Genomic DNA, 26,676 nt, shown 5'->3' with positions numbered 1-26,676 from the left:
CAAGGGCAGGGCTATGGTTTACTCATTTCTGAGACTCAGCAGGTAAAAGATGTTGAAAGGGTAAGGATCCAGAAATGTCTAGAAAGAAAGTCTACAGTTATGTACATTTTTCCTTTCTGTGAAAGAAAAATGAAATCTTGAAATTTGGAGTCCTCTTTGATATATTAGACTAAAGCAATCTTTTCTTAGTTTAAATCAGTTATAGTCAAAATGCTACAATAGAAAAAGAAAAGTAAGAGCACTTGACTCCCACACTTAAAATGAAAGACATAAAAAGTTATACAGAAAGTAAATGCTGGCAGCTGGTAGGTATAAAGCTTAAAATGTAATTTTTAGTATTTGGCCCCATATGTATGCCATGATATTTCATTTTACATTACTGTATCACAATAAAGCTTTAAGGCTTTATTGATCTCATGATCATACAAAAAAACCAAACAAGAACAAACACATGTTTTCTTTCTTAAATTTCATCACTGTTGATGTGGTTTTTGTGTTTAAAATGTGTTGCTGTAACAGTACAAAAAGCAATACTGTAGTCATTTGATCTTAACTACTATATAGGACCATCATATATATTTAAAAGGAAGTTATATAAACTTGAAATCACAGAAGAGACAAATGGCCTTTTAAAACATAATACTTTCTCAAACTTTGTGACTAACACATTGCATTTGTGATCAATGAACTAAGCCAGTGAAACAGCCATTAGAACTAATATTTGAACTAACACTCCACTCTGTATGTTTCATAATTTTTAAAGCATGTGCAATTTTTAAGCCATGCTGAATACCAACATTATCCTGGTGTATTCATTTTGTATACATTACTGTTCTCTGTTCTAGCAAAATTTGGGGAGGGAGACAGGATTTTGTTTTTTGTTTGTTTTTTAAAGTAACTTCCTCCATTCTGCCACAGGAAACAAATTACTTGTTCTTGAGAACTTCTCCATTCAGACTTTTGGAAAAGTATGTACGTATATTCTTATCATTTTTATGGTTTTGTGTTTTTCTATTTAACGTCCTTTGAAACCAAATCAAAATCATTTCTTTATAATCATTTCTATATAATTCTCTGGATGCTCCTCATCACATATCAGTGGTTAGAAATGGACTGCAATGAAGTATCAGCTTACAAGAGCTAAGTAGGTATCTTACCGTTAACAGAAAGGAATTCTGCCCTGCTTCATGGATTCTGCAAAAATGAATTGCTGTTGGATTTGACTAACTGTACATAGATTGTGGTATGGTAGATTTGAAGGCTACTAAATGCAATTCATAATTCTTAACAAAAATTTTCATTCTTTTAGTTTGAAGAAATGTTTAGCACAGACTGTATCATGTAGTAAATGTCAAAATATCAGGTACTACCCAAATATTTAAAAGACATCATGTAAAAAAAGGACTAGTCTGTAATGCCCTCAAAGAATAGAACTTGAATAAAAGTAGTCAAAATAATTGAGAACTCTCTGAGAGCTTCCCAACAGGATCATCTGTCAGTTGCTGTCCAGATTCAAATGAGAGGTTAGATTAAATAATCTAAGATTCCTTCTAACTCTAAATGCACATGACATTCCAACTCAGCTGCAAAACAAATATTAATGAATACCAATTATGTGGAAAGTACTATACAAGGTATTGTGGAAGATACAGAAAAGACCAGCAATGGAAACTATTATTTAACAAGGACTCATATGCTTTGATACTTCCCTTCTAAATTAACTTGTTATGCAGGTAATAAGAAAGTCTACTTAACTTCTTGGTAAACAAAACACTTTATACTAAAATGAGATGAATGTTTAAAGTTCAAACCTTGACACCTTCACAGAAAGACAGACAAGATGAACAGGCAGAGGGCTATGTACCAGATGAAGGAACAAGATAAAACCCCAGAAAAACAACTAAATGAAATGGAGATAGGCAATCTTCTGGAAAAAGAATGCAGAATAATGATAGTGAAGATGATCCAGGACCTCGGAAAAAGAATGGAGGCAAAGAACGAGAAGATGCAAGAAATGTTTAACAAAGATCTAGAAGAATTAAAGAACAAACAAACAGAGATGAACAATACAATAACTGAAATGAAAAATACACTATAAGGAATCAATAGCAGAATAACTGAGGCAGAAGAACGGATAAGTGAACTGGAAGACAGAATGGTGGAATTCACTGCTGCAGAACAGAATAAAGAAAAAAGAATGAAAAGAAATGAAGACAGCCTAAGAGACCTCTGGGACAACATTAAACACAACAACATTCACATTATAGGGGTCCCAGAAGGAGAAGAGAGAGAGAAAGGACCCGAGAAAATATCTGAAGAGATTATAGTCGAAAACTTCCCTAACACGGGAAAGGAAATAGCCACCCAAGTCCAGGAAGCACAGTGAGTCCCATACAGGATAAACCCAAGGAGAAACACGCCAAGACACATAGTAATCAAATTGGCAAAAATTAAAGACAAAGAAAAATTATTGAAAGCAGCAAGGGAAAAATGACAAATAACATACAAGGGAACTCCCATAAGGTTAACAGCTGATTTCTCAGCAGAAACTCTACAAGCCAGAGGGAGTGGCATGATATACTTAAAGTGATGAAAGGGAAGAACCTACAACCAAGATTACTCTACCCAGCAAGGATTTTACGCAGATTCGATGGAGAAATGAAAGCTGCAGTAGCAATACTCATATCAGATAAAATAGACTTTAAAATAAAGAATGTTACAAGAGACAAGGAAGGACACTACACAATGATCAAGGGATCAATCCAAGAAGAAGATATAACAATTATAAATATATATGCACCCAACATAGTAGCACCTCAATACATAAGGCAACTGCTAACAGCTCTAAAAGAGGAAACCGACAGTAACACAATAATAGTGGGGGACTTTAACACCTCACTTACACCAATGGACAGATCATCCAAACAGAAAATTAACAAGGAAACACAAGCTTTAAATGACACAATAGACCAGATAGACTTAATAGATATTTATAGGACATTCCATCCAAAAACAGATTACACTTTCCTCCCAAGTGCGCACGGAACATTCTCCAGGATAGATCACATCTTAGGTCACAAATCAAGCCTCAGTAAATTTAAGGAAACTGAAATCATATCAAGCATCTTTTCTGACCACAACGCTATGAGATTAGAAATCAATTACAGGGGAAAAAACGTAAAAAACACAAACACATGGAGGCTAAACAATACGTTACTAAAGAACCAAGAGATCACTGAAGAAATCAAAGAGAAAATCAAAAAATACCTAGAGAGAAATGACAATGAAAACACGACAATCCAAAACCTATGGGATGCAGCAAAAGCAGTTCTAAGAGGGAAGTTTATAGCAATACAAGCCTACCTCAAGAAACAAGAAAAATCTCAAATAAACAATCTAACGTTACACATAGAGGAACTAGAGAAAGAACAAACAAAACCCAAACTTATCAGAAGGAACGAAATCATAAAGATCAGAGAAGAAATAAATAAAATAGAAACAAAGAAAACAATAGCAAAGATCAATAAAACTAAAAGCTGGTTCTTTGAGAAGATAAACAAAATTGATAAACCATTAGCCAGACTCATCAAGAAAAAGAGGGAGAGGGCTCAAATCAATAAAATTAGAAATGAAAAACGAAAAGTTACAATAGACACCGCAGAAATACAAAGCATCCTAAGAGACTACTACAAGCAACTCTATGCCAATAAAATGGACAACCTGGAAGAAATGGACAAATTCTTAGAAAGGTATAACCTTCCAAGACTGAACCAGGAAGAAATAGAAAATATGAACAGACCAAGCACAAAGTAATGAAACACAAAGTAATGAAAATGAAAGTGTTTCATTAAACTGATTAAAAATCTTCCAACAAACAAAAGTCCAGGACAAAAGTCCAGATGGCCTCACAGGTGAATTCTATCAAACATTTAGAGAAGAGCTAACACCCATCCTTCTCAAACTCTTCCAAAAAATTGCAGACAAAGGAAAACTCCCAAACTCATTCTATGAGGCCACCATCACCCTGATACCAAAACCAGACAAAGATACAAAAAAAGAAAATTACAGACCAATATCACTGATGAATATAGATGCAAAAATCCTCAACAAAATACTAGCAAACACAATCCAACAACACATTAAAAGGATCATACACCATGATCAAGTGGGATTTATCCCAGAGATGCAAGGATTCTTCAGTATATGCAAATCAATCAATGTGATACACCATACTAACAAATTGAAGAATAAAAACCATATGATCATCTCAATAGATGCAGAAAAAACTTTTGACAAAATTCAACACCCATTTATGATAAAAACTCTCCCGAAAGTGGGCACAGAGGGAACCTACTTCAACATAATACAGGTCATGTACAACAAACCCACAGCAAACATCATTCTCAATGGTGAAAAACTGAAAGCATTTCCTCTAAGATCAGGAACAAGACAAGGATGTCCATTCTCACCACTATTATTCAACATAGTTTTGGAAGTCCTAGCCATGGCACTCAGAGAAGAAAAAGAAATAAAAGGAATACAAATAGGAAAAGAAGAAGTAAAACTGTCACTGTTTGCAGATGACATGATACTATACATAGAGAATCCTAAAGATGCTACCAGAAAACTACTAGAGCTAATCAACGAATCTGGTAAAGTTGCAGGCTACAAAATTAATTAATGCACAGAAATCTCTTGCATTTCTATATACTAATGATGAAAAATCTGAAAGAGAAATTAAGGAAACACTCCCATTTACCATTGCAACAAAAAGAATAAAATACCTAGGAATAAACCTACCTAGGGAGACAAAAGACCTGTATGCAGAAAACTATAAGACACTGATGAAAGAAATTAAAGATGATACCAACAGATGGAGAGATATACCATGTTCTTGGATTGGAAAAATCAATATTGTGAAAATGACTATACTACCCAAAGCAATCTACAGATTCAATGCAATCCCTATCAAATTACCAGTGGTATTTTTTACAGAACTAGAACAAAAAATCTTAAAATTTGTATGGAGACACAAAAGACCCCGAATAGCCAAAGCAGTCTTGAGAGAAAAAACGGAGCTGGAGGAATCAGACTCGCTGACTTCAGACTATACTACAAAGCTACAGTAATCAAGACAATATGGTACTGGCACAAAAAATGAAATACAGATCAATGGAACAGGATAGAAAAACCAGAGTTAAACCCATGCACATATGGTCACCTTATCTTTGATAAAGGAGGCAAGAGTTTACAAAGGAGAAAAGACAGCCTCTTCAATAAGTGGTGCTGGGAAAACTGGACAGCTACATGTAAAAGAATGAAGTTGGAACACTCCCTAACACCATACACAAAAATAAACTCAAAATGAATTAAAGACCTAAATGTAAGACCGGACACTATAAAACTCTTAGAGGAAAACATAAGAAGAACACTCTTTGACATAAATCACAGCAAGTTCTTTTTTGACCCACCTCCTGGAGTAATGGAAATAAAACCAAAAATAAACAAATGGGACCTAATGAAACTTAAAAGCTTTTGCACAGCCAAGGAAACTATAAAGAAGACGAAAAGACAACACTCAGAATGGGAGAAAATATTTGCAAACGAATCAATGGACAAAGGATTAATCTTCAAAATATATAAACAGCTCATTCAGCTCAATATCAAAAAAACAAACAACCCAATCCAAAAATGGGCAGAAGACCTAAGCAGACATTTCTCCAAAGAAGACATACAGATGGCCAAGAGGCACATGAAAAGATGCTCAACATCACTAATTATTAGAGAAATGCAAATCAAAACTACAATGAGGTATCACCTCACACTGGTTAGAATGGGCATCACCAGAAAATCTACAAACAACAAATGCTGGAGAGGGTGTGGAGAAAAGGGAACCCTCTTATAATGTTGGTGGGAATGTAAATTGATACAGCCACTGTGGAGAACAGTACGGAGGTTCCTTAAAAACCAAAAATAGAATTACCATATGACCCAGCAATCCCACTATTGGGCATATACCCAGAGAAAAGCATAATTCAAAAAGACACATGCACCCCAATGGTCATTGCAGCACTATTTACAATAGCCAGGTCATGGAAGCAACCTAAATGCCCATCGACAGACGAACGGATAAAGAAGATGTGGTACATATACACGATGGAATATTACTCAGCCATAAAAAGGAATGAAATTGGGTCATTTTTAGAGACTTGGATGCATCTAGACTGTCACACAGAGTGAAGTCAGAAAGAGAAAAACAAATACTGTATATTAACGCATACATGTGGAACCTAGAAAAATGGTACAGATGAACCGGTTTGCAGAGCAGAAATTGAGACACAGAAGTAGAAAAAGAAATGTATGGACACCAAGGGGGGAAAGCGGTGGGGGGGCGGGGGTGGTGGTGTGATGAATTGGGCAATTGGGATTGACATGTATACACTGATGTGTATAAAATGGATGACTAATAAGAAGAAAATAATAATAAAAAATAAATAAAGTTCAAACCTTGACTCACAATAAAAGCCTTCTATTTCTCCTCAGAAGCTGTCTGACTGTGACATTTCCAATTGTGAAAGTTAAAAAAAAAAAACAAAAAAAACCCTGACATTTTCCAAATGCCTTTGAAAAAGACTGTGAAGTTTATATAAGGCAAAGTTAACACAGAAAGAATATGACTACAAGACATTTTATTGTATGTCAGAAATATATTGAGAATATAATGGAATATAATGGAAAAGGTTATTAAAATAGTATCCATGATTAGACAAATTATCAGATAGTTCATTCAGAGCATACCTACAAAAACCCAAATCACTTATTTTACAAAATGTATATGATAAATTTAATAGTTTATTTTAGCTACACACACACACATTTATTTAAAGATTTAAAAAGTGAAGTCAGTTACACTTTACCAAAATAAAGATCTCCCCAATTTATTTACACTTCATTGTTAGGCTGGTTTTGGAGATGAACCTGGGCACAGCCTCTAACTTTTCAGCCTTACTTCCCAGATAAAAACTGTGAATATTCACAGCTCTTAAATCAAGCCCCAAACCTATTCATCCCCATGCACCTGCTCACACCATTCTATCTGTATAGAATACCTTGTCTTCATAAAAAGTACTACAGATAAGATGCACTCAACAGTAAGATAACAAGCGTTCCAGTTACAAAAGGCTCCTGGAATTGAAATCTATTGTAAATTATAAAATAGTAGGTTCAACAATTTCAAACATAACTCATAACACTGAGTTGGTAAAGAAAGTATGAGACAAAAGGCACTTTAAAAAGAATTTGCAACAAACTACTGAAACAGGACAAAGAGCTGAAAGTGAAGCATAATTCTTTACCTGGAAAACCAAGGTAATGGGTTAACAATCAAGACAGTGGGAGGGTTCTGAATTGTGAGGCTCAAGAATATTAATCTGTGATAACAAAGTTGTCCACTTACTAGTCAAGAATACTTGGAAGATTAGAGAAGTTAAAAGAAGCTAACTTTTTAAAGCAATGGACAAACGTTGCAGGTTGAACTGTGTTCCCACAAAAAAGATATGTTGAAGTCCTAACCCTAGTACCTGTGAATGTGACCTTATTTGGAAACAGAGTTTTTGCACATGGAATCAAATTAAAAGGAGGTCATCCTGGATTAGGGTGGGCCCTTAATCCAAAGACTGGTACCCTCATAAAGAGAAAGATAAGACAAGTGGATAAGAGAAAGAGGAGACACACAGGGAAGAAGGCCACATTGAAGACAGGAAGAGATTAGATTCATGCTGCCACAAACCACGGAACTCTAAGGCTTGCCAGCAGCCACCAGAGCTAGAAGAGGCAAGGACGGATCCTTCCCTAGAAACTTATGGGGGAGCACGGCCCTGCCCACACCTTATTTCAGACTTCTAGGTTCCGGAACTGTGAGAATATTCTGTTGTCTTAAGCCACTTGGCTTATGGTACCTTGTATATGGCAGCTTTGAAAAACTAACACAAGTAAGATTTCATATAACATGTAGACCAGTAAATTCTGTATTTGCTAGATATTAAGATATGTACCATTCCTGAAATCAACTCAAATGCCAAAATGACTATAAGTCAGCCTTCAGAGAATTTAGTAGCATACCAAATAACTGAGCCATGAAAAGAAAGAATTTTTGTTCAATTCTACCAATTTTCTTCTAGCGCTAGATATACTTCACCGTAAGTTTAAGTAAATGAATATTTGGTTTTAGTAAAAGAAAAAGTTACTATGCCATCAGTTTACATCAAAGTTTAATAAATAAGCATGGCTTAGAAAATGGAAATATTGTAAGTAAAAAAATCTGTTTCACTTTCATGTCTCACATAGCTATTATGGGTTGAACTGTATCCCCCTCAAAATTCATACGCTGAAGTCCTAACTCCCAGGGCGTTAGAATGTGACCTTATTTAGAGATAAGGTTTTGCAGAGGCAATTAAGTGAGGATGAAGTCATTAGAGTGGGCCCTAATCCAATATATCTGGTATCCTTATAAAAAGGGAAAATTAAGAGACAGACATGCATACAGGGAGAACTCCAGATGAACATGAAATTGGCCATCTACAAGCCAGATCAAAAGACCTGGAACACACCCTTCCCTCACAGCCCTCAGAAGGAACCAACTCTGCCAACACCTTGATTTCAGACTTCTGACCTCCAAAACTGTGAGCCAATAAATTCGTTGCTCAAGTCACTCAGTTTGTGATATTTTATTACAGCAGCCCTAGTAAACTAATACAACAGCAAATACTAAATGCAAGTTCCCTGTGGCACAAATTCTGGTTTCATGGATATAATGCAAAATATAGTAGAAAACCAGAAGACCTAACCTAATCTACCCCAGGAATACCCCGTTCTTATCTATTCCTTATCTGCCAGTCTGATTCTTTCAGAATGCATTCAACCAATATTTGAGCATCCACTATATTCCAGATTTTATCTTCCTTAATGCTCATAACTGTATGAGGTAGGTATCAACATCTATAGGTTACAAATAGGAAATCAGAAAGATAAAAGTAATTTGTCCAAGGTCACACAACTAGAAGTTGTGGATCCACTTAAGAGCCTGTGCTCTTAACAGTTTCTATACTGTACTGCCTTCCTGAGATGGCTTTTTTTTTTTTTTTTTTAAATAAGCTGAACTGTTTAACATGGAGAGTAGAGCAACACAGTCAAAATACTTCACAGCTGCCCAAAGATTATACTCTTGTTACCAAGCTCTCCATCAAGTCAGATGGTAGAGAATGGAGAAGTGACACCCTGCCTGAGAACCTGTCATATTACAAAACTTCCCACTTCGAGAAAATGTCTTCTTTTCCTATTGTAGGTTACTCTGAGCTCTAAAATATCCCTAAGAATACAAGAACATCATGAACGGAAAAATGAGAAGCTTTTGTTAGGCTATTAGATTGCCCCCACAAAAAGTTACTGGTGAATTCCCAGCACACCTGACAACAAACAAGAGCTGTATGGAGCTCAGCCACTGAAAAAAGGGGGAGAGAACCTCATTACTTTACAAAATCACAGCCAAATGACAACCGCTGTTTAGGATGTCTTAAAGCTTCCCTATCCACTGTGCACTGTGAGTTTCAGCTTGTAACAACGAAATTCTCCCAAAACTAACAAGGAAAATAATAGAAGCATTTATATGTAAACTTTCACAAAACTCTAGCAGCAAATCCATACTTAAGGCAAGTTTCAGTTTTGAAGCTACAACCCATTTTTACTTTGTAGAAGTAAGGTGGGAATCCTTTGCTTTATTATAATTTGGGCATGCAGAGGAAAAAGTCCAGTTAATTCTCCCCTCTACAAATTAAAACACTCATTTTGGGATTATGGTAATCTGACACTGGATGATTTCAGATTTTTAAATTTAAAAATGTACTGTGTAAGTTTTAAAATCCAGAGGAAAAAAATATCTGATTTATAATAAAGAGATTAAAAAGAACGAGAATTTCAGAATCGTGCCACTCAGTATCTTTAATTTTAGCAAGTCTCCTAACACCGTGCAATTTATCGAATTGTGAGTCCTACTGAATCAAAATCTGGGGGAAAGGAAAGGTTGGGAATCTAGGATTTCACATTTATAATCACTGCTCAGGTAATTTGTACAGTTTTCATTTTACATAAAAATCAAGCCTTTCCATATACTTAATACAGGTATGCAAATTCTATATCTCAATACAGCTCTTTTTAAAAATCAATTATTTCCATCAGTATACTTACTGTGACCTTAATAAGTATTTGTAATACCAAGGTCACAGTTTAAAACCCTACTGCTACCCTACCGTCCACAATGAAAACCTGGATATTAAAAAAAGATAAAGGTGGGGTTTTCTGCAGATTTCTAGCTAAGTTCTTTAAAAAAAAACAAAAAACAAAAAACAAAAAACCACCAACACATCCAAATCCAATTTCTGCTTAAACGAGCTAAGGCACTGTAGTCAGGAAAATAAACCCTTAAATCAAAAGATACTAACTTGTCACCATTACAAACATAAAGAATCCACCACAGACAATGACTAGGATCTTTCTCAGTGAACCAGATGTTTGAGTTATTTTTAATTAAAAATTCTCTGAATATTTCAAAAGTAGGATATGAGTTATTTCAGGCAAAATTCAAAACAGCATTAAAATTCCCCAACGACTTAAATTTTAACAAATTCTTATTTCCTTATTAGTCACAGAGTAACAAAAGGGTTAAATCTGGGGTGTTTGTAACTTCCAAAATTATTTTCAGAACGAATACATTCAATATACCAACGGCATTGATTCTTCTTACAGATTTCACAACACCCACGGTGTCTATGCCATATGTTGAAGATTTTCATTTGAATTGAGATGATTAAATTTCCTGATTAAACAGTAAAGGGAAAGATAGGGAACACTCTCATTATGTATCTAAACAGAATATATATTTAATATCTCTATCCAAAGTTTGAAGATAGGCAAATATAACACAGGACTTGCTGAGTGGGTCTAGCTAAGTACAAAGTTTAATTTAAAAAACATTAAGCTACTAATTTAAACTTTCGAGGTTCAGTGCTTGACATAGTCTCCCCAAAACTTCCAGCTAAAACATAAAGACTCTAAACATTTTGTATTCACTTGGGTAACACAATGTCAAAAGCCTAAGACTTCTTTAAATTAGGTATTCTTTTAATTTATTATACACATTATGATCACAGCATGCACAACTTTTATGTTAATCAAAACTCTTAAGAAGGCAATCTAATCTTCTCTAATATCTTTTGTAATGAATCATAAACCAAAATCTGATGCTACCCGAAGATTTCAATGTATTACTATTATCTTCCTCAAGTTCAAAGGTAAGACTTATAACAACGAATGCATGGAAGAAATAAAAAACACGGCAACTTTCTGTGGCATTTATACACAAAGGGAGAACCTGGAAATCTATACACACTTGTAGTATTCATGTTATTACTACAACTACAAAAAGAAACTATTCACTCTTGAAAATTAAAAGGGAACAAGAGAAAATCATCTCACTTTTGTGTAAATACACAGATTCTTTAGCAAGGTTGAATACAGTGAAATTTTAGATTTAAAAAATTAAGAATGGTGGAATCAACTGCCATTCCAGCAAAAGCTCTGCAGCCAAACCACACTTAATTGTACTCACCCCTCCCTAATGTTCTTGAAACCACTGGATACAAAGCTTTTAAAATTATTCAGCCCTTAACCAGCATGTTGCTGTACCCTATCAGGGCAGGCAGCAAAAAGAGCAGCAATATTTCTTTGCTGCTGAAAAGAGAAGAGAGGCTGTTTACTCCACGTCACTGAGTAAATACGCAGAAAGCAATGGATAGGGAAGGGAAAAAAGAGGAGTATCAGCTGTGTGGGGGGAGAATGTGGTGCTCAACACCCAAAGAGTTAACTGATGCTCTCAGGTGACAGCTCCAGTCTCTAAATGCCCCCTCAGTTCTTTGTCTGAAGTAAAGCAGTTCCTCAGCAAGTTTACATAAGCATTGTATCTGCCACGAGCAAATCATTCAGTTCTTCCACAAATACACGTAACAGTGAGACTCAAAGAAGACAGCATGGGATGATAAGTTACTAATAGTTTAGTTCTATATGAAAGTTTTAGATTACATATGTGGAGATTCCCTAATTTCTACACGCAAATTGCACAATTTAGCTTGTCTACCCAGGAATTATAGAACAGCTTATATTCTCTCAACCAAGTATAATTTGACAATCTCTTCCCTCAGCTAGGAAGCAGTGACAAGTTAATGACATAAGTACAGGATAGTACATACCACAATTAAGACATACAATCATCTTTACGGTTTTAAAGTAAGATTTTTTTTCCCTAACAACACTTCATAACTCATCATTGTCAAAGCCTCACATCAAACGGTAAGCGACTGTCCAGCTTCTTTCCCTCGCTACACTGAAATGCTTGCAGTGCGTCTATAAATAAAGGGACTGTCACGAGCCTTACCTAGTTCTTGTCACGCACGCATTTGTTTTAGCAATGTTGCACCTGCTCCCTCTGCCTATTCCATCCTTAAATGAACATGTTCCTCGAGGATCTGCCTCAGCGTCTTTACTCTCTTCACAACCTATCCTTTAGTAATTTCATCCACTGTTATTCCTACAAATGTACCCTGAAAGTCCTGTAAGGCACCACACACTTATCATACCCTGAGATGGACTCACCTGCCTTCTCCAAAAAGTCCCTGTATCATACCAGAGCAGTTCACCCGAACGATCACGCCTGAAATCTGGGAGTGAATCCTGACTCCTCCTTCTCCCTCAACCCCTCATCCAATTAATCCTATGAATTGTACTTTCTCAACAATATTCAGATTTGTACACTGCAATCCATCCCACTACTATCATCCAAGTCCAAAAGCCCACCACTCAGACTACTGTATTCTAATAACCTCTAACTGCTCTCCCTCCAACCTCGCTCATGTGTTTCCATAGCAACCTGTGTTTCTCCTTTAGTAATTTGAGTCACTCTACAAATATACACCAAATGTGTACCATGAGCCACCTACTGTATCAAAAACTATATATACGTTGGCAAAGAAAACAGGCATTAGGTGCTTGTAATTAGTCTGGTGAGGAAGATAAGTGTCTGGTCAGCACTTGTCTTTCTCACCAGATTAAGCTTCATGAGAGCAGAGAAGATGTCCAGGGTGATGCCCATGTGTCTAGTATGAGGTACTGCTGTGTCCTCAGTGCCTGTAATAGCTGGCACATACTAGGCGTTGATAAGTATGTGTTGCTTAAAAGACAAAATTACCAAATATATATATGGCCTTAAAGTCGTCACGCTCCCCAGCACCAATGACTTACTCCCGCCAGCTGTTGGTTACTTCCACCTGTGTGACTCAAACATCTTCCCCAAACCCGCACTCTCACCTCTGGTAACCACTCAGGCTGAGGACGCCATCTCCCACTCACCTTTTCCTTGCGGTCTCTCTGTGAACCCCACAGCACTTTCTCAGGGGGCTTGCCATTTCCTTCTTTGTGTGATAGCCATCTACACAAGGTTCTATAAACTGGATAGACTTTTTAAAGCTAGGGACTGCTTTATTCATCTCCATATTCCCCACCTATCACTGCCTTGCACATGTAGGCACTAAAATAATCTGCTGAGTGAATCAATCCCTAAGAGAAATCCAACAGGAAAATAAGAAAGACTGAAAGAGAATGTTTGTGACTCCAAGAGTACACAGACAGCGCCTATGACTGAAACGACTACAAGGAGAGATGAGACAACTCCATTCCTGGAGATTGTTAGAGCAAAAGCAGCTGAGACACCATCAGCTAAATGGCTTTGGTTTTGCCTCTAGGTTCCTAAGCTTTTGATTCTAAAATATCTTACGTTCTTGTCAGAAGGCATATTCTAATGTCTAAGACCATAAATTGCAAACTTTTTAAAAAGGAAACAATGTTATTTACCTCCTGAAATTGGATGCAGAATCTTACCATAAGACAGATTAAAAACAGAGCTGGCCCGGCTGAAGCTGGGTCAGGTAGAGAGGCCTACCTGCTCAGCCTCTTCAGCACCCTCTCCACACAACAGTCCCTACTATATTTCCATGGAAGACATTCTGAAAACTTAGGTCTAGCGGTAGCTCAAACTTCCCTTGTGCCACCCTCCAATACGGATCAAGAACAACATGTAATGCTCAGGAACTCCCAATGAGAATCCTGTGCCAGTGGATGGAGCTTTAGTAAAGGTAATACAAATAGAACTGACCTGGGGCAGTTTCTTCCTTCAATCTCCTGGACCTGAGCTGTTCCATTTCGTAAAGATGGCGCAGTAAGACAAACCTGGGGCAGCTTCCCAAAGGTGCTCCCATCCTTGGAAGACCAAGTGATGAAGCAGGATGGAATCAAGGGAAAAGGCAGCATGGAGTAGACAAATTATTTAAGGCTGTTTCTGATCCGGGCTGTGAACTGAAAAAGAAACTGGACCCCTGAAGTTCACATAGTCCAGCCAGCTAAGAGAATGGGAAAAACCCATAGGGACTTAGACACCAAATCCTAGCTATTACGCATCTGCCTGGACTACCCTCCTCTGTAGATGCCCTTCTGGAACCAGCTGCAGCAAAGGGTAACAATCCAAGAAGCAATTCTAATTCTGATTCTGATTCTAATCACATGTTCATAAAGTATTTCTACCTCTAAAGCACAATTACATAAATTCTACTGCATCTAAATCTCCCTGAGAAGTATTACCATTTTCCATTGAATGGATCAAATAATTAATAAAAACACTTATAACTAAGTTCAAAAAACAATTTATGTCAGATGTCATAAACGGACCACTCCTTTCGACTTCCAGGCCAGTCCTTTAGCCTGGCCAGTACCTTTTGCCATTTACGAGGCCCCAGGCATTGACCGCAGCAAACTTGAACATCTTATATTTCATTTTCCCTGCCCAGCGGGAGTGAGATCCATTTAAAGTTAAGTGCAACCACAGCACAGAGAACTTTGTAGCAAATTGCCAAGACAGCTGTTCAAAAAGCCAATTAAATAGCAGGGGTGTGAAGAACACTTAGAATTATCCAGAAAACTGGATACAGTACAGCAGAAATACCCCGCAGTTGAGGTAATGAACTCACCAACTAAGAATAAAAACAAAAATAATGGCATTGAGGAGAATGAAAGTCCTCTTGAAGACTGCAGAGCAAAAGGTTTAATGCCCATTTTTTAGAATATGGCAAACTTGATGCAGAGGTACAATGACAAAAGCTGAGTAGTGATTCCTTCTTTAATAAAAATTAGAATCATGCTATCTAATAATACCTAAAGTTAGGAAGCAGTAAATAAACATGCAGAAGGGAGGATATGACAGCCTATACAGAAAGAGGAAAATTAATAGTAGCTCCTGCTTGATTTCGAGCATATGCGAAAGCAGGCTCATTTCAAGAGTGGAATAAACCTGGCAAACACAAATGATGAAAGAATTTTGACAGGTTTGACATATTAATCATAGGAGGAATTGCCAACATTCATTTCGTGATCATACTTCCCTAGAATTGTGTTCATTCTACAATACACAATCATTCAGGGAAAAAAAAACAAAAAAAAGCCTACAAATTCCCAATAAACCAAACCCAAAGTGATTCATCTCAACCTGTCAGGTTTTCACAACTGAAACCGCCACTTAATAAATCAGAAATTATTTCTTCCTCCTTTCAGAATAAAACACCAATGATAAGCATTTGCTATCACCTGACAGCAATTGCAATCAGACAGTAAATGCACTGTTTTCCTAAGCCATATATATACATACACACACAATCAACACTATCTGATCAGTTACCCAAAATTCTTTTCTATGGGCTAAAGGAAGAACCAGTTCAGGGCAATATTTTGTTTCATTTAGGTTTTGGAAAGAATTACGAAAATGTTGGAAAAATTATGGTAAAGTTGTAAAAAAAAAAACTTAAGCATCTTTTTCTGATTGTGGATTATATGCTAACTGTAGAAACTCTGGAAAACACAAATTATAGAAAAGATAATAAAAACAGTTCATAATCCCAGTGCTTTCATAAGTATTTTAAATGGCTGCATGATATTTTGTTGCAAGGATGTTCTATATTCAATTTGCACCACTTCCCCATTATTGAATATTAAAGTTTCTAGGTTTTTACTATTTTACAAATATTACGGTGACAGACACCTCAGTGCAGACATCCTAGTGCAGTTTATGTTTTTAATCATTTCTTAAGGATTCCCAAAAGTGAAATTACTGGGTCAATGAGTAAAAGCATTATCAGAGCACTTGATAAAATACTGCCAAATTACTTTCCAAGAATTGTATCAATTTAAATTTCTGCCTTTTCTACTGCACCTTACCACCACCTTTGCCTATTACTGTTAAAAAGTCTTCGGTAATGCGGTAAACCAAAAATGATTTCAGCTTTTAATGAGCATTTCTTTATTAGTAAAACTGAACCATCTCCCCCCAAATCTTTATCAATCATTTGTACTTAGACTTTGACAAGCATAGGTGTGTGCTTTAACCACGGAGGGTTGGTGGTTTTTTGCTTTCCGATTTGTATAAATACTGCAAATATTGATCTCTTATATTTGATGTTAACTTTGAATCCTTCTTCAAATCTTTAGCCACAGATTTTTATAATACTTCTATACCATACTTTTCCATCCTCCATAAAGGTAGTATGAAGTATGTAGTTGTGAATACCCACCCCGTATTCAGGTGACCTGGGGTCATTCCATACCTAAGTTGAGCTATATAATCGGTAAGATGCGGCTTTCTCCTAAGAACTAGTGCCTTCATTTGACTCGGGGGGAAAAAAGGGCCTCTGCGTCCCACAACACAGAGTTTTCTTTCCTTTTAGAGAGGTACGTGTGGGTGGGGGAGGGGACAATACTGAAAATCACATCCTAGAAAACCAGAGAAAGATGGCGGCAGCTGTTTTTCTTTGAAGTTGCCCACCCCAAATCACCCGAAGTGGGAGTCCAGGCAGATGGAGTTTCCCGAAAAAGCGGGGCTTCCTCCACCCATCTGCCCCTCTACTTAGGTGGTATAGCTTTGGGAGGTGCTTAGAACTGTACCAAACTCCTGAGACGGAAGTGAAGTAACGGGGGGCGGTGGGACCTTCTCACTCTGGCTCCCCAAAGAAGCTGGACAGGGTCAGGCAAGACCCCACCCTGACCCAACAGATCACTGCTGACCGGATCAGGCCTGTAGTCTGCTTGGACCTCCAGGTTGAGAAGGTAATCTCTGGGGAGCAGATTGTAGGGACCCTGGATGGGAAAGCAGGCCAGGCTGTGGCCACAGCTTGGTCTATAAGATTTAATATTTAGACCAGTGGTTCTCAACCCAGGGACAATTCCCCCCCCAGGGGACATTCGGCAATGTCTGAAGACATTTTTGGTTGTCACGGCTGTAGGGGACGGGGAGGATTACTACTAGCTTCTAGTGGGTAGAGGCCAGAGAAGCTGCTAAACATCCTACAATGCACAGGCCCAAACAAAACACAGGCCTAGCCCTCCCAAACAAAAAATGACCCAGTCCAAGACATCAAGAGAGCAAAAATTGAGAAACCCGAATTTAGACTATGATTTGCGGGCCTCCATTTGTATTCTTGTCTCAGGTCTTGCAAATATTTCAGGCAGGTCTGCTAAGAATCTACTCATAAACTATAAAACTTTTTATAACACAGTTTTTATGGGAAAAAAGTTATTTCAGGTTATAGTATCCAAAGAATAACTTCTCTGACTCCAGTTAGAATTCATTCTTTTATTCAACATTTACCAAGTACCTATTATGTGATCAGGCATAGTGCTAAGCAAAAGTGACAGTGTTAAAGGAAACTGATAGGATCTGAGGACTGCAGATTCAACTCCTGCCCGGCTCGGAGCAGTGCAGTGTGAAAAAAGAACTGGGACCGTGAAGTCACACCTATCCACTTCCAATCCCAGCTCCACCACTTACTGTCATTAGGCATGTTACTTGACTTCCCCGAACCAATCTCTTCATTTCTATAATTGGTCAAATAGGACCTTCCTCAATGTCGGAGACAACTAAGTAAGATCATTCCTGTAAAGCACAAAGTATATTGCCTCGTACACAATCAATATCCAATAATCAATTTCTATTACTAAGAGCAAATTTTAAGTTTTTAAGTAACCACTAAGTTGGAAACTGCTAACATGCCTACAAAATAGCCACTAACTGTGACTGGGACAGCTGGAACACAATTTTAGTCACGTTAATTGCACAGCATCTTACATCCTTCAAATTCTGGCTCCTTTCTCCTTCTCCAGCCTCATCTCCCATGACCTACATCATCTTTAATGCAGCCCCGTGTCCCCATGAGTGGGGACAGATTGAAAGATGAGATCTGGTAGTAACCAAAACATGTCAGGCCAAAGGTCGCTGTGAGAAAGAAAACTCTTCAGCTATAACTCTGGCAGTGTACATAGGTGCTGGGTGGGAGAGGGAGAAAAGGGGGTGAGGGGCAGGGAGGGAGAGAGAACGAACAAACACAAAAGGTTCACAAGCCAGTAACAGGTCAAGTTTACTTGTCATGTGTTTCTAAATGAAAACACTTTGACCAGCATTCATCCCTCACTTCACAATTCACCTATATTCTGCACTTATTTCATAAGAATGGATTGAAAAATAAGTCAAATATAATCAACCTCATCAATGGAAAAATCCACACACAGATGGACCACATTACCACAGCCTAACAAATGCGGCCAGATATCAATGCCAACATCTAAATGAGAAAAGAAAGCATTACCCACAAATAATTACTGAAAGTATAGGTTAACAGCAAAGAATGGTTAATAGCTGCAGTTTCCCTTAGCCAATATACAATGTTTTCATATATAATAAAAGGGCACATTTTATTGGACCTGCTTTGAGACAAGTTATCTGTCAGCTAACGAGTCCCTTTCATATAAGTAGTTTACTAAAAAGTTTACATCTATATCTATATAACCAAGTATCTACCTAGCGCAATCCCCGGCAATCTCTGCTCAGATTCCTGTGACAAGACAGAAGCAAAGGCAAAAATGTTAAATATTCTTTTAAGTTCACATGTCTGATGTAAGTTTTGGCCAAGCTCACTTTTGCCTTAGTGTAACTCCAGGGAAAATTTTTTTAAAAGATAAACTATTATCAACTTAGCTATGGAAAAATAAACATTATCTATGCTCAGTGTGATTATGGATAGGAACCCTAATCCAAACCCTAATCCCAGGTCTGTGTTCAAGTCCTGGTTCTACTCCATCTGTGACCTTAGCCGAGTTACTGAAACTCACCAAGTCTCAGTCTCCTGCTATGCAAAATAAAATAAAACGATTGGATTGAGAAGCTTTAACGTTTCTTCCACTCAAATTCTGATACAGAGTTTGGAAAATCTTCACAATCAAAATGTTTCTTAATGATCCTTTGGGTGTAGGAGGATGAAATGAAGGCCTTTAGAGAAATGATGTGACAAATTACAGGTTTGTAGATTTGAAAAGATCGTTTAGTGAAACAGTCTTGAAATCTGTGCTTAGTGATTATTGCAAACTACTGCCTGAAAATACACAGTGACATGACCACAGAACTGTTCCTGTGTCGCAGCAACTTCCTGTCACACATCCTTCCAGGTAGCTGTTTTCTGAAAGAGTCTATGGATCTCCTAAATAAGTCCAATGAAGTGACTATTAACATTCATGAGATATGCCATCGTTCAGCCTTCAGGGGTGTACTATGCTCCACTGGATTCTACTTACCAATTCCAGTTTCAATGACTGAGGGTATCAATATTCCAAATAAGCAACAAAATAGCAAGAGTATAATAATTCTATGACTTGGAACAAGGGTCACTCTCAGAATTATAGAGTCTGAAAAGAGCCTAGTGATCATCTCCAACACTTTCATTTTACAGAAAAGCATTACGTTTATTTCACTAAACGCTTAAGGATTAACTGGCTGAGCATGTACATGAGCCTCCTAACTCATTTGACATTAGAAAGAAAAAAAGCTTCGCTTATAGGGGGGGCGGGGGGGGTGTTCCTTCCTAAAAAAATCCCTAAAGAAAATAATAATTTTGCTGGAAATTACTTATTCTACATGCAGAATTTCTGAGAAGTACTAATATCCACACACTATCACAGCTATTTTGGTGGTTCTGGTCACAAAAGAAGAGAAAAAGGCAATTATGAACACAACTGACTTCACATGTGTACCACCAATCGGTACCACACTTTTAAGTAATCACAGAAACTGCACCATAATAAATATCAGCAGCAACGACAGATAACTCAAATATTTCACTTGCCCTCCAGTCAGGTCACGGATCCTGTAATCTTAACTATGCAGAGTACACCATGGCTCATCCTCGTGTCATTCTGCATCGTAAGTCACACAATTAAGGGGAAAAAAAAGTCCTCTATCCATTCTATGGGGCTAAATAACCTTAGAACATAACTAAAAATCTCTGTTTAATTGCCATTTTACCAATAAAGTCCACTTGAAGCCTTAACTTTCAAAAAAGGTGTTCCTCCCCCACCCCCTTTGCTTTCTAAGAAAGTAAAAGATTAGCACAGTACTAATTCACTTGTTAACATGAATATAAATTTAGGAACAATAAATTGACAATAATACTGATGATGATATTCCTCCAGTCTAGAAGAATAAAACTAAAATATAAACTGCTGACATACATACGGGATACAAAAATCCAAGAACATCAAGTTTAGGACACACAGGACTGGGTTAAGAGAACAAAATCCACCTTACCCATACATATATGAGGAGTTATTAGCAATCTTTACATCAAGATTGTTTAAAAAGTTGAAACAACGTTACATAAACCTTTCTAGTATCAGGAAATAATTCCTCTTTACCCACCACTGGACAAAACATGCATTTGAGGCTGACCTGGAAATCCAATGTCCCATGTGTCTACAAAAATAAGGACAATTAGGAAGTTATGAATTCTAAGAAATATGAACTAATTGGAAACATACCGACAAGTGTTTCAAGATTCTACAGCATGAAACGCTTGCAAGAGCCCTACTTGAAAAGAATCTCAAATCAATCATCATCATGCTTGCTCTACGTCCAAAATCAGGAGCTTCCCTAGTCTGCACATATCCAGATAGGTCACCGGGTTTAAAGTCACATGGTGATTCTCTGAGTCGTTTTAAAATTTGTCGTTGGTAGTGTTATAGTACCCTGTTTGTCCAAAACGCCTCCACTATCCAGCAATTTTCAAACTTCAGGGTACCTCAGTAACACGTTAAGACACGCAGATTCCAGGGCCCAAGCTCCAGAAGCTTATTCAACGTGTCTAGGGAGGAGCCCTACACCTGTATTTTCAATCAGCTGCCAGTTGGATCTGAAGCCGGTGGGTCCAACAAGTTCCCCAAAGAGCACCTGCTTCAACCCCCGGGACGTGTCACAGAGAAAAGTCAGGGCTGCTGGGACTTCGGGCGCCGCGAGAAAGGGCTCTGGGCCAGGCCGGAGCGTCCCACCAGGAGATGCCTGGTCCTCGAGCAAGTGAGGAGGCAATGGCGATGGGACGGAGCTATTTTCAGCATTTCCATAAAGTGCCATTTAGCTCTGCTGGAGAAAGAGCTGGACTTCCAAGTCCCACAGGTCAAGCTTACTAGCAGCTCTGCCACTTACTAGCCGTGCGTCCTTAGCGCTCGGACCTCGGTTTCCCCGTCTGTGCAACGGGCTCCCACGCCACCCCACCGGGGAAGCCTAAGCCCAAACGAAACTAACTCGGCCGGTCGCCGGCACTTCCTGGCTCTCCCCGGCCCGGCCCGCCTCGCCTGCCCCGCCGCCCCGCCGGACGGCGACACCGGAGTACGCGCCCAGCGGGCCGCCGCCTCCCAACGCTCCCCGCCCGGTCCGACCCTCGGCCGGCCACTCACGGGTAGGCATGGTGACCCCGAGCCGCGCTCGCCGCCGGGCCGAGGCTCAGCGGGGCCTCGCCAGGCGCGCCGACGGCACCATGACGGGTAGGGGCCGGGCCGGGGAGACCGGGACGAGGCGAAGGGCGAAGGGCGAAGGGCGAAGGGCGAAGGGCGAAGGGCGAACGGCGAACGGCGAACGGCGGAGGGCGCCGACGCGGACCCCGCGGCTCACGCAAAGGAAGCTGGCAACAGGGGCCGCCGCCAGCCCAGCTCCGCGCCGGACGAGACTTGGGCGTCCGCACGCCCTGACGTCAGCACGTCACCGACGTCTCGGCCCCGCCTCCACAGGGAGGCCGCGCTCCGGGCAGGGAGGGGCTGCGTGCTGGGGCTTGGGGAAGTTGGAGAGAACAGGGCCGCGCGTAGGGCCACTTCGGGCTTCGTTTTATTGTCAGACCCTCCTGATTTGAGTCATATTCATTTTCATGAACCCTTATGCGAGGTGCATTAGCAATATTTGTTTCTTGCAACTGCACCCGTTTATGTGGTTGTGAGGCTACGCGTGATGGCCTTGAGTGCATCGAGTACCTGTAGGCTTTTTCTTTTATAAGCTCTTGAACTTGCAGTGTGTTCTGTATTCTCTGAAAACGTGATTTGAGACGCACGGAGGTCATCCGGGGCGACGGCTGCGCCTGTTCTGAGAGGACAGCAAGTGTAATTTCCTCTTGTTCTGTGCCACATCTTCTTTATCCATTCATCCGATGATGGACACTTAGGTTGCTTCCATGTCCTGGCTATTGTAAATAGAGCTGCAATGAACATTTTGGTACATGACTCTTTTTGAATTATGGTTTTCTCAGGGTATATGCCCAGTAGTGGGATTGCTGGGTCATATGGTAGTTCTATTTTTAGTTTTTTAAGGAACCTCCATACTGTTCTCCATAGTGGCTGTATCAATTTACATTCCCACCAACAGTGCAAGAGTGTTCCCTTTTCTCCACACCCTCTCCAGCATTTATTGTTTCTAGATTTTTTGATGATGGCCAATCTGACCAGTGTGAGATGATATCTCATTGTAGTTTTGATTTGCATTTCTCTAATGATTAATGATGTTGAGCATTCTTTCATGTGTCTGTTGGCAATCTGTATATCTTCTTTGGAGAAATGTCTATTTAGGTCTTCTGCCCATTTTTGGATTGGGTTGTTTGTTTTTTTGTTATTGAGCCGCATGAGCTGCTTGTAAATCTTGGAGATTAATCCTTTGTCAGTTGCTTCATTTGCAAATATTGCAAATATTCTCTTGTTCTGATGGTGACTTTCAGAGAGATTTCACGCCTCAGGGGTCAGTTTCCTCCAGAGAGGGCGGTTCTGTCCACTTGACTGAGTCACTTTTCTTTACTCTCTGAGTGTCATTGATAATTGATGTATCTAATAGTCACCGACCTAAGCGAATACTTGGAGCCCAGAGCCTTCAACAACCCACATACGCTTAGCTAGTCCCTGTGGGCTGTGGACAGCCAGTATGGAGAAGTCGAAGGAAACCACAGAGGTCTCAGCCGGTGTTTCTCAAAGTGGCTCAAGATCCTCTTGTTCCTGAATCACCTGGGAACCTGTTAAAAATCAGATTCCTGCCTTCCTAGCTGAACCCCGATGGATCACACTTGAGGGTGATTCAAATACCTATTTAAGTTTGAGATCCTTTGTCCTAGTGCCAACATTCTGGTGAAGAAATGATATTGTGCAGTACTGAAAGAAGAAGAAAAAGAAGGTGAAGATACGAGGCGGGAGGGCTTGAGGGAAACTAGTCTTGAGGTGGACTTCTAAGAAAGCAGAATTTGAGTTAGCAAAGACCTGGAGAGCTCTTAAAGAGGCTGGGGGAAGGTGGAGGGCAATTTAGAGTGAGTCAGGGAAGTGTGTACAGATGCTATGTAGGAGGCTGTCTCTTGCTTAAGGGTATAAGGGGCAGATTACCAAATACTTGGTTTTCTTTCAATGCATCGTTGCATATTTTTATCATCTATAACATCTTTCCTGCTCCCAGTTTTCTTCCCCAGACTTTCACAACATCTTGATTTGCCTCTACTGTAGCATTTTTCCCACTGAATCCTAATTAAACTGTCATACGTGCTTGTATTCTACCACTGGGCTGTATACATTTCAGAAAATGGCAAAAACCATATTCTGTTCATATTTCTGTATTCCTGCCTGGCACACAGTAGGGGGACTAGAGCATGTTAATGTAATAACTATGTAAATAAAGTACATATTTATTCACTGGATGTAAAAACAAAACAGGTACAATGGAGCTAGTTAATGAACAACTTTACATGCAAGCTTGGAATATGTCCTTTAAGAAACCACTCTAGGTTCTTTATAAGGACAGTAGCGTTGAATTATCAACAACAGGGTTCTATGGAGCCAACAGCATGACAGAAAACCCATGGAGGGAAGACCTCGATTTTGATACAGAAGGGAGTGTTAGGTGCATAGTATTGGTGGCTGTGGAAAAGGAAAGGGCTGAATCTTACTGCAGAAGAAGACTCTCTGGGATTTGCTGGCTGCTGACTTGGGAGCAAAAGCAGGCATCTGTTAGTTACAAAACTCCAAGTTTACGGAATGAGGAAACGGATGTGCTGGAAGAGCAGTAGGCAACTTGGGAAGGAAAGCTGCTTTAGGGAGGAGGTGTGAAGAGAAGGTGTGAGTTTCTCTTTTACGTATTAGGCTTGAGATGACATCCAAGAGAAACATCCGAGAGAATAGATCTGAAGGAAGCTGGGCATACCAGGCTGAAGGCAGGCAGAGGGATCTCAAGAAGAGAGATTTGGGAGTCTTTGGCCCTGGGACAAAAGCTGAAGGCAAGAGTCAGAGAAAGCCTGCTGAGGGAGGGTGTGGAGCCAAAATGACAGAGATAGAGGAGATCCAGAGGGCACAGTGCCCAGGAAGGCAAAGGAGGATAAGATGCTGAATGACAGACATCTCTGCTTACATCGTTCAAAAAAGATGCAAATCCCAGAGGCCCTGAGATAGTTTGGCCCATAATGGGTTTGGTTTTTTCACTGTTTTTTTTTTTTTTTTTTTAATCCCCTTGACCTTTTGGTTTTGTACAGTTGCCAGAAATAAAATCTGCAGCCAAAGATCCCGAGGAAGGAAGGAAGGACAGGTCAAAGTCAGGAATAATAATATCCTGATGATTGGATCACATATACCACACCTAAGTGTTTTCCTAGTTAGTACACGTAGGCTTTTGGTAACACAGTTACCGTACAGACCCCCTTTCCCTGTCAAATCCTCTGGATCAAGTTCTGCCTCTGTATCACCCCTCCACTTACCCCCAATTTCTAGAGGACTGATTCTGCCACCACCTTCTTAGTACTTGAGCTAAGAGTGTTTGCCTCTCCTGGACCTCTTTTGAATACCCTTCCCATCCCCTCTGTGCCAGTGTTTCTCTCTTAAAGCCCGATTTGAACTGGTAGGAACTGGGCTTTATCCATCTCCGTGTCCGCACACTTCCCAGCTCTCGTTCTTACACACTGTGTAGGGCCAACACCAAGATGAGCCACTAGATAGATCCCTCTTCCAGGAAGGATGCCTGCCTGATAATATCAGTTAAGATGGTGTTAGAAAGATCATTGTCAACATCCTATCAGAGTATTTGCTTTTAGCCCAAATTGCCCAAAATAGCTCTGCTTCATGTTTAGTCCAGTATTTGTTCCAATTTCCAAATCAAGCACTGAGACGATTCACTTTTAATTAGCACGCATTTTCGTGTTCAAAGGTATATATATATATATATATATTTTTTTTTTTTTTGGCTGCGTTGCGTCTTCGTTGCTGCGCACGGGCTTTCTCTAGTTGTGGCGAGCGGGGGCTACTCTTGTTGCAGTGCGCGGGCTTTTCATTGCAGTGGCTTCTTTTGTAGCGGAGCACGGCCTCTAGGTGCGCGGGCTTCAGTAGTTGTGGCTCACGGGCTCAGTAGTTGTGGCTCACTGGCTCTAGAGTGCAGGTTCAGTAGTTGTAGTGCACAGGCTTAGTTGCTCCGCAGCACGTGGGATCTTCCCGGACCAGGACTCAAACCCATGTCCCCTGCATTGGCAGGTGGATTCTTAACCACTGCGCCACCAAGGAAGTACAGTGTTCAAAGTTATTTGCCAGCAGATTTACAGTTTATAGGAAATAACTGTAAGGTTACTTACTTCTCCCAAAAGGTCAAAATAATGCAACTTGATGCTCTCATTGCTTAGTTTTCTTTCTCACTAAATATTTATGTCAGTAATATGCCCTTCTTGTTTCATTTCTTTCCATTCTATTTCTACCATTGCCTAATAGTGACTCAGGGCTTTCTGGTTCTTATGAGGCATCAAAAGTACAGACTTTGGACTTGGAAAACGTGGGTCTGAATACTGCCTTCCCCCTTACCTGGCCTTTTGACAATCTTTGACCTCTCTGGACTTAATTTTCCTCAATTTTAAAATCAAGAGACATTCCTGTGTTGTAACATTCGATGAGTCCCCTCAAGGCAGTAGTTCTCAAACTTGACTGAACTTTGGAATCACCAGGGGAGCTTTTAAAAATACCCATGCCCTGTTCCCACTCCCCAGATTCTGATGTAGTTTGGTCTGCAGTGTGGCCTGGGTGTGGACCTAATTTCAAAGCTCTCCAGATGTTTCTGTCTGTAACCAAAGTGGAGCACCATTCTCTTAGAAAAGACTTGAAGTATGATGAGACTCTAATCATACATGTCATACATCTCATCAGACCATTTCTGTTGCCATTTAAGCT

At 39.4% G+C, this 26,676-nt stretch overlaps 1 protein-coding gene across 1 annotated transcript in view; it reads right to left on the bottom strand.

Moving 5' to 3' along the window:
- Positions 1-22,170, bottom strand: part of EFR3A (EFR3 homolog A) — a 96,712-nt gene extending 74,542 nt beyond the window's left edge. Inside the window, exon 1 of the mRNA XM_061171748.1 lies at positions 21,919-22,170. Within this exon, the coding sequence (XP_061027731.1) occupies positions 21,919-21,928 (10 nt within the window). The 5' untranslated portion in view covers positions 21,929-22,170. The remainder of the gene's footprint in view (positions 1-21,918) is intronic.
- Positions 22,171-26,676: the final 4,506 nt, after the last annotated feature.

The sequence above is a fragment of the Eubalaena glacialis genome, chromosome 17 (assembly GCF_028564815.1).
Source record: "Eubalaena glacialis isolate mEubGla1 chromosome 17, mEubGla1.1.hap2.+ XY, whole genome shotgun sequence".
In the NCBI taxonomy this organism is placed as follows: domain Eukaryota; kingdom Metazoa; phylum Chordata; class Mammalia; order Artiodactyla; family Balaenidae; genus Eubalaena; species Eubalaena glacialis.
Note: the sequence above shows the minus strand (reverse complement) of the source record. Positions and strands in the feature narration are given on the sequence as shown.